Genomic DNA, 9,564 nt, shown 5'->3' with positions numbered 1-9,564 from the left:
CTTTAGTCTGGGGGCCGGGGAGGTTAAGTGGAGCAGAACTTCCTGCTGACCCACAATGAACCACCTGAGTGAAAAATCAACCTTTGTTGTGTGAAGCCTCTGAAATTTCTGTGACAATTCGTTCCGCGGCATAAACAGCCTCTCCTGACTAATATGAATGACTTCCTCTAAGGCAGGGGCCAGCAAACTTTGCCTGTAAAGGACCTGGCGGTAAATCTTTGTGGCTCTGTGGGCCACAGGGCCTCAACACCTCAAATGGAAGGCAGCCACGGACTGAATGTACATGCGTGAGCATGGTTGTGCTCTAATAAAACGTTATTTATAAAAACGGACCCTGCCGTAAGGAGCTGCTACGAGGAATAAAATGCATGAGGCATTAAAGCATCTTGTCCCGGACCTGGCACACTGCAGCTCCTTTTCTCCCTGCCTTCTAAGAGGTCACACTCTGACTTTCAGAGGCCCGGGCGGCCTATCACACATTTGCCACGCTCAGTATTTACCACAGCTTGGAACCTCTTTTGCTGAAACTGTCCTTGCCCCCCCTTTCCAGGGTTATGATGGTGCCATGCGGCGGCACGTCATTCACTTTACATAATCACCTAATAATAGCTCCAGGAGAGAGGTTTGTGTGTAGCGGGTGAGCTTCTCTGCATTATTTCATTAAATTTGCATTAAAATAGCAAATGTGGGGGAGGGGGGCGTCCACAAAGGCTTTTACTGCCTGTTTTCCTATATACGAAAGGGGTAGGAATTGGTTTCTGAATTAAGCCTTCTGGAAGGGAACAGTGAGGCGCAGTAGTGAGGAAAAGCAGTAAGTGCTGATGAGTTCAGCGGGCTTCTCCCACGGGAGGGACGCCCCACTGAGCTCCACGGCGTGAGCTCCCGCAGCCATTCTGTGCTGGGGTGATCTGCCCGGTCAAGACTGAGGCACCCTCCTTAATAATCAATCCATTTAGAATTCAATTCCACCCTCTGTCATCATGTGCCTATTATGCGCCGATAGGGAGACAAAAATGAACCATTGTCTCTACCCTGGAGGAGTTTACCATTTACTGGAAACAAATGTTCTCTTCACTAGAGACATGAGACGTACTGGAATTCCAGTCCACGGAAGCTCTTCCTGAGAAGAAATTGAAAAGAGATTATTTATACGGATTGGTTTCATTGACCTGATCAACTGTGCAGCTGAGGAGGGCTGTGTGTCTGAGGAGCGTGAAAGATGACCTGGGCTGCCCAGGCTCTCTCCCCTACACAGTTGCCATGAACCTGAAGTTCTGAAATCAGAAATTCTTTTAGCTTAAGTGTTCTCCTCTCCCCACTGGGGTTTTCATTTTTGTTTTGTTTTAACAACACAGATATTCCCAGGAAGGAAAAAAATGCAGCCTTAGTGTTAAATGGTTGATTCATTAACGTTCATTTGTTTTTCCACGAAAGAGATGATTCAGGGCAGCAGGACTAGCCACAACCCTCCAGAATTTACTTGCCTGTCAGTGCCTCAGATCCTCATTGGAACATCACGAACGCTCCTTGGTCTTGCTGGATCCTGAGATTCAGCGCTTCCACCAGAGTCCGCCTTAGGACGGAAGAAGGCCCTAGAAAGCACAGGACAGGAGGGTCACTCAGAGCTGTCAGGAGATGCTCGCAGGTGCACACTGGCTGTTACTGCCAGGGGGCACTACCCACAGAACAGAAGGTGACCAGCTAGGTGCATCATGGCCTCCTAATCTTCGGCTTAACACTATTATATTAAAAGGTCTGTCTTTTCCACAGTTGAGCCAAGATTACCTCGTCACTCTGAGAGGGGGAAATACGGCAGGGAACGTATCAAAGCATAAGAAATCTAATGACTCAACGCTTTACTTATATTCTGGATTTTATATTTCCATACTATATTCAAGTTTATACCCTATTCCAATATAAATATTATTCTGTATTCCACTACATCATCATATAGGTTCAAGTCTAACACATGTGCATAATGACGTTCACATGTCTTTTGTCAAAAATGGCCCTGAACTCTCTTTGTGTTCCTTTAGGTTAATATTGTTTAAAAGCATGTCTGGCCTTTATAAGTCTACACATCGAGAAACGATCTACCGCATAAGAAAGGCTAGTATGTTAAGTGTGCATAGCCTGGATTAACAGCACATATGACTACGTCTTTATCGATCTCATTATCAAATCATCGCTCAGAAGAGGCAGGTGTTTCCTTAAGAGTAAAATGAGTGTAGAAACAGGCTTAATAGCTTACAGTAACCTCCACTGAGCAGAAAACTTGGGAAGGACGTATCCTGTGTGTGTGAAGAGGATCCCTTTAATTCCTCCAGCAACATTATTTATGTCGCTTGATACTAGTTTAGACTCAATTGACAGTTTCTTTTTGATTAGGCCAGTGGGAGTTCTCTGGGCCAGTCAACTCCCACTTCCTCCCTGACCTCCCTGCTTCCTGTTCCTGCCATTTTCTTTGCTTATCCCCAGTGGCCACCTGAGATGGGGTGATGAAGTTTGCTTATCCCTCCATTCATCCATCCACTCAATATCTATTGAGTGCCTAGCACACGCAGGCATTCTGCTCGGCTCAGGAAAGCATGGTGAGCTAGACAGACCTGGGGAGCTGGGCAAGTGGGCAGAGATCCAAAGGATGAGGAGAGGTGCCCAGGTGAAGGGGAAAGGAGGAGACAGGGAAAATAGTAATCATGTAACTGGAGTGCCCTTCACTCCAGGGCACGAAGAGCAGGAGAAATGTTACATTTTCTATTTTTCCAATTTTCAGATAACTCCGGTTTGAGTCCCCCTTTATCATGGGCTGTGTGGAGTCTAAAGTGAAGGCAGACACCTTGTTGGTGGCCCTTCTCCCTCTGAACCAAGCTCAGTCCTGGGACCTTCCCAAGTCTCTGAGGGTGTCAAGAGTTCAGGGGTCCCGCCCCCCATCCCTGGTCCAGCCCCCTCAGAGGAACCATTTCCCCACTGAGATCAGGCCCCTACCACGAGCCCCCCACCACCCAGCAAGGGGCAAAGCCCACAGCCTCTGGCCACCTCCTCTGGGACAGTCAGCTAATTCCTGTTGAGGCCTAGACCTTCCAAATCCATAAGCCTGAGAGATGCTAGGCTGTCAACAGGCTTCTCCTCTCTCAAATCACGTGCATGCGTGTGCAAACAGCTTATTCCTTCCTGATGCAAGGAGACTCCAAATGTTTAGAAATAGGAAGCTGACCTTCTCAGGGTGATGTAGGGAGGATGATGGGGGCAAGACAGACTGGGGTAGAGGGGTGTTAGATTTTTTTCCCCTGGTGAGCCTTCACCATAAAAAACAAACATACACAACTCAAGACATTAATATACTCTCATAAATTCACCCTATTACACCAGTACTAGCTGCTTATTTTTGGTCAGGCACTACAGGCTCTACGCTCTACAAACACTGCTTCATGTAATCCCAAATCAACTTTATAGAGGCAGGGGCTACTGTTGTGCCCATTTCACAGATGAGGAAACTGAGACCCAGAGAGGGTGAGCAGCTTGCCTAAACTCACCGGAGGGAGAGTGGGATCCAATCCTAGGTCGAATTGGCTGTAAGCAGGTGTTCTTGACCTTGGCTGCCCATTACCATCACCTGAAGATTTACCCCATGCCCAGGTCATGCCCCAGACCAATGACATCAGAATCTCTGGGGGTGTGGCCTGAACACCAGCACTTCTATAACTTTCCAGGTGACGCCCAGGCTGAGACCCATCACAGAGTCTCTGCTCTGTGCCTTGGGCCAAAACACTGCGTTTTCTGGGTTAGCAGCTGTGTAGCTGGAGGCGCCAATGCCTGAGACGGGAGCACTGGACAGGGGCAGGCTTGGGGCTTGGGTGCTTAGTTTTGGACACATGAGTGCGAAGCATCTTTGGGTCACCCAGATGAAACTGTTCACTTAGAGAATATCCAGGTGGCAGTGGGATGGAGCTTGGGGCCTGGGGGCTGGGCACTGGCTCTCAGACACTGGCTGAAACCATGGGGATGGTGAGCTCATCGCCTCCCCTGGAGAGTGTGGGCAGGATCCACGTCTGGACAAGCCCTTACAGGCCTCCAAGACCATTGCCGCTGGCCAGGGCCCTTCAGTGTAACTCTTAACTGTTAGATGGGCTAACTGGGAAGAGACGGCAAAAGAGATGTGAGGGGAAAATAGAGAAAGAGCAAAATGCCAAGAATAAAACAATCGGGAGAGGTGGCCATGGCTTTTCTTTCCCCTCTGCTTCTTGCCTCTGAGCTGGTGGCCCTGGAGCAAGAAAAGGGAGGTTCAGGATGGAGGGTCCTTAGAGATATCCACAGTTAGAATGTAAGTGGCGACCGAGGGCCCAACTGAAACCCAGCTTTCTGACACTGGGGCCTTGTCCCTCCTTCCAGTGGCATGGCTGAGCTTGTCTTCCAGGTCAGAGGGGAGCTGAGGAGGTGGAGAAGCCCCCAAGGCCACGGGCGCCAGGCCCCCTGAATCCTCCAGCCAATGTCTTCCCTGGCAGACCAAGGTTCTCAAAGTGTGCTTGTTAAAAATGTGGCCACTCTGGGGGTGGGGTCCTGGAAACTGCATTCTTAACAAGCCCCCCTGATGATTTGGCCACACAAGGCGTGATGGAGTCGCTCAGAAAGCGCTCCTATTCTCTCTCCCTTGACATTATTTTAATAGGCCGCCCCCCCCACCAAGCTTTGGGTACTTGATAAACTACAAATGCTGTCCCCTCACCCCCAGCCCCGCTGAGCTGCAGTTACTGGTGGGAGTTGGCCCTATTTCTTTGGTTCACTGGGCAGAAAGGCAGTTAAGCCGCCCTGGCCAGAGGCCTGAAGCTGTCCTTCTGTCTTCAGCCTCTGGGGACAGGGCATGACTATCCCCGCAGGCATTTTGGAGCCTCAGGACGGCATTCAAGCTTTTACATGCCTCATTCAGTTTTACTGACTTTTGAAAATTATCTGCCAGAAAGACCTCAGCACTCATTTTACTGTTGAAGGTGATGATGCCCCAGTAAATACACTTGGCTTTTCAATCTGAACTCAAATTTATACATGGAAAGAAAGTAGTTTGATCTTCCTTACATGAAGTTTATCATTGACAACTGGGAAACTAGGAGAATGTACTTGCCTAAGTTTATCATTTGTTTTCTAAAGAAATTCAGCTAGAATCTGGGTTTGGTTATAAATAAGAGACACCCTAAATAGTGGCTTATTGAAATAGGAGTTTTTCTTTGACTCACACAGTAAAAAGACTAGGGGTAAGGAGCAGCTTAAAGATATCAGGGCTGAGGTCTCTTCAGTTCTCTTGGCCTTACCCCCAGGGTGCAGGATGGCTACAGTTGCACCAACCATCAGGTCTTCCTTCTAGGCAAGAGGAAGAAAGAGGGGGCAAGCAAAATCTGATCGGAAATCCCCAGCAGACATCCTCTTCTATCTCATGAGTTAGAAATTGTGTCACATGGTCACTTCTAACTGCAAAGGTGGCTGGGAAAGATTCTTTTGTTTTGTTTTTTTAGCTGGCTACGTTGCTGCACCCAACAAAATTAGGGTTCTTTAGTCTAAAAGCAGGGAAGAATGGATACTGGGTTGGCAATTGGTAGTCTCTGACCAGGTAACTGAACGCTACATTAGTGAGAGGAAATCCGTGAGAAGCAGCAATTAATATACAAGAACCAGCTTCGGCTACTCTTATTTGGAAAAAGCAGCTCCTTTCAACTGTTCCTTATTCAACAGTCACTCAGACGCATTTCATTCCCGCCCCACCCTTTTTTTTCATTAGACTAGTGAAAAACTGCAATTTACAAGTGGGAAGTCAGTCTCAATGTATAACTGCCCTTCTCGCCTCTCACCATGGTTTTGTTCCTATAATTGGCATCATATGCTACCTGAGGACAATTAGGGGCCTTCGTGTCATCATGTGGGATGGCTGACCCGTGTTAATGAGGAAAATAAAGAGTATGACATTCAAGTATGATATTTTCCTGTGAACCTCTTGGCTTTTAGGTCTCTGAGTTTGTGGAGGAGGTGAAGTATTTCTCAAAATTCTCCCCCCCCTCACCAAGAGGTTGCCATAGAACTACTTCCCTCTGCTTTTATGAATATTGTGAGTCTCTTTGGCAATCCCTTTACTTCATCTTCACTCTCTTCTCGCAAGAGCAGTGAAGAGGATGAAGACCCAGTCCTACCCATTGTGAACGGCGCCACCAAGGAAAACATCCTCCACCTTACAAAGCGCGAACGAGAGGGTCGGATCTGTCATTTCGATCATGTCGTGTTTGTTGAGTCTTGCCATGCGATATGAGTGTTTTAATGTGCACTGTTTTTCCTTTCCCAGAATGCCCATATCATAAGCCCCTGGGTTTCGAGTCAGGAGAGGTTACACCAGACCAGATCACCTGCTCCAACCTGGAGCAGTACGTGGGCTGGTATGCCTCCTGGACCGCCAACAAGGCCCGACTCAATAGTCAAGGCTTTGGGTAAGCAGAGCAGGAGGCTCAGGCGATTTTTTTTTTTCATGTGATTTGAAAAAGTAGGTCTCTGTAATAAATGAACGACACAGAATGCATTTATTTATTGAACAAATATTGACTGAGTGCTTTCCACGTGCCAAGGACAGTGGATACAGCAGTGAACAAGGTGAATGAGCTCCTCGCCTTCGAGAAGCACGCAGTTTAGAGGGGGGACTCTAAGCACATTGTCACACAACCGGCCATCCGCCAAGTGTGATGAGTGCTGCAGAGGAGAAGAAAGATCTGGTCCACTTGAAGCACCAGGGAAGGCTTTCTAAGGAAAAGATCTTTGACCTGAGAGCTGCAGTTGGCCAGGTGGGGGGAAGGGGGAGAGAGGCACAGGGTACAGCAGGTGCAAAGGCCCTGAGTTGGGAAGATCCCTCAAGTGCATGGATGGGGACTGTAGAGAAAGCCAGTGAGGTTAGCGCACAGGTGAGATGAGGCTGGAGAAGTAGAAAGAAATCAGATGGTGCAAGGCCTTATAAGTCATGTTAAGGACTGTGGTCCTTATTTTAGGGATAATGGGAGAACCCTGAATGTGCATTAGTTAGAATACAGGTTTGTGCTGCTGTAACAAACAGCCCCAAAATACGGAGACTTAATCAACTTGGAGGTGATCAGGCAGTCTAGGGTTGTTATGGCAGCTGGATGGTATCAGGGGCCCAGACTCTTTCCACCTTGTTCTCTCACCCTAACATGAAGTTTCCACCTTGGGGTCCAAGATGGCTGCTCTAGATTCCACTATCACATCCACATTCTAGTCAGGAGGGAGAAAAGAAGAGCAGAGTGCATATACTTTTCCTTTAAGGATACATACATAATCCTGCTGGCCACTTCTACCTACATCCCATTGATCAGAATCTGGTCCGACTGCCCCACCCAGCTACAGAGGAGACTGGGAAATGTGATCTTAGCTGGGTGGCCTCTTGCCCAGAGAAAATTTAGGGGTTCTATTACTAAAGGAAATGGGAAGAGGATATTGGGAGACAATGAGCAGACTCTATCAGAGGAAGATTTAAAGTTGGGGAGTATCACAATCAGATTTAGGTTTTAAGTAAAATCTTCTGGCTCTTGTGGGAAGAGCTGTTTGGTGTGGGATACGGGTGGGGGGTGAGGTGGGGAGAGGAATCCAAGGAGACCAGTTAAGTAAGCTATGGCAGCTGTCCAGGCAAGAACTGAGGGTGACGTGGGCTAGAGTGGTGGCAGTGAAATGGAGAGAAGTAAACGACTTTGAGAAACATTTGGAGATGGAGCCAAGAGATGGATTAGATGTTTGAGGTGACAGAGAGGAAGGGGGTAGAATTCAGAGAGATGAACACTGGAATGAGGGGTTGGGGTGAGGATAATTAGGAGCTCTTTTGGGACATGTTTTATTTGAGATGCTATATGGCATCCAGTAGAAGTTGTCTAGCTAGCAATTGATTCTCAGGGTTTAGAATTTAGAAAAAGTCTGAGATGGACCTAAAAGTCAGGAGCCACCCAAGGAGCAAGTCCAGAATTAGAAGAGAAGGCTGCCAAGGGCCGAGTCCCCGAGAAGCTTACTAATGCGCACAGGTGCGCACACACTCACACACCACAAAGGGAAACTATAGGTTTCCACAACTTATGAGGATATAACTAAAAAATAAATCAGTTCCTTCAGTGGTTGCTTTGCTTTACAATTGTGAAAAGCCCTTGCAGAGCCAGTTGGTTCCATGTTCTGCACATGGTGCCTACCATGGTGTGCATGACAGCACCTGAAGGAGATGCAGATAGGTATGAAGAGAGTGAAATTAAAGAAAAAAAAAAAAAGACTTAGGGAAAAAGGACATCAGAAGAGACTAATGAAAAGGGAAGGTGGCTGGAAGGTGCGATTACCATGGATTCGCATGTTTTGAAGAAAAACATGCTCAACCACACGCCAAAGGTGATTTCAGCTACAGTTGAAGGCATTTCTTTGACAAATTATTTGAATCTGACAATTTTTCCTTGGGCGGTGGAGGTGCAGGGAGAAACTATACAAGTATCACAGAGGCCGGACACTTCTTGGAGACAAGCTTCTGGGTGCTTAACAGATTGCAGCTCAGACTGCCCGAGCATTGTGGGGGCTCTTCAGGTGCTGGCATCCCCTCAAAAGACAGCACCTCCCAGCTCTTTGGAGGCGCTCACGGGGAAAGGCTCCTGGTGACTCGCTGTGTCCGCGGCAGGTGCGCATGGCTCTCCAAGTTCCAGGACAGCAGCCAGTGGTTGCAGATAGATCTGAAGGAGGTCAAGGTGATTTCGGGGATCCTCACCCAGGGGCGCTGTGACATCGACGAGTGGATGACCAAGTACAGTGTGCAGTACAGGACCGATGAGAGCCTGAACTGGATTTACTATAAGGACCAGACCGGAAACAATCGGGTATGTCGGGCTTACCCCAAACCAACTTCAACACAGCCCCTCTGGGACACCCCTCCCACCCGTCCCTGTGTTCCTGTCGCCACCCTCTGTCAGAACACTGACCCCACGGTATGGTGAATCATCCGTGCTTTCTCCCCACAACACTATCTGCTCTCTGACGACGAGGCAGGGGTCTTTTCTTGTATACCTCATGTCCAGCACAGTTTGCGAATGAGTGCCATCATATGTGCAAAAGAAGTCTTTGAATTCTCACATCAGCACAGAGTTGCTTGAATAATCAAGACTGGCCATTTGGATTCTGCCAAAGTCACTGGACCTTGAACACTTTGCTGCATGGGTCTGGCTTGATCTACTACTGATGTGGCTAGGTTCTCGTCCCTTTATGTAGATATGGCCTCTCCTTACTATTGAGACCGACAGTCTCAACAAATTAGCCACTAAACTGTATAAATGGTTAAAACAAGTCCAGCTGAGAAGAAACAGTCACTTAAACCTTTGAGCAACTTTATATCTTACTAATCTCTGAGGGCTGAGACCCACCCAATTCTTGCTCTTCACAGACCGAACACAGTAGGCTTTTGATTTTATGTATTTTATATAAATATATACACATATATGTATATTCATACATGCATACACATATATACACATATAAATATATAATCAATATTTTACATACATATAT

At 47.5% G+C, this 9,564-nt stretch overlaps 1 protein-coding gene across 1 annotated transcript in view; it reads left to right on the top strand.

Moving 5' to 3' along the window:
* RS1 (retinoschisin 1) overlaps nt 1-9,564 on the top strand; it is a 21,668-nt gene that overhangs the window by 10,265 nt on the left and 1,839 nt on the right. The window contains exons 4-5 of the mRNA XM_024739348.1: nt 6,323-6,464; nt 8,684-8,879. Coding sequence (XP_024595116.1) covers nt 6,323-6,464; nt 8,684-8,879 — 338 coding nt within the window. The remainder of the gene's footprint in view (nt 1-6,322; nt 6,465-8,683; nt 8,880-9,564) is intronic.

The sequence above is a fragment of the Neophocaena asiaeorientalis genome, unplaced genomic scaffold (genome assembly GCF_003031525.2).
Source record: "Neophocaena asiaeorientalis asiaeorientalis breed wild unplaced genomic scaffold, Neophocaena_asiaeorientalis_V1.1 scaffold771, whole genome shotgun sequence".
In the NCBI taxonomy this organism is placed as follows: domain Eukaryota; kingdom Metazoa; phylum Chordata; class Mammalia; order Artiodactyla; family Phocoenidae; genus Neophocaena; species Neophocaena asiaeorientalis.
The sequence above is the reverse complement of the archived record's forward strand: the minus strand, read 5'-3'. Positions and strand labels throughout refer to the sequence as shown.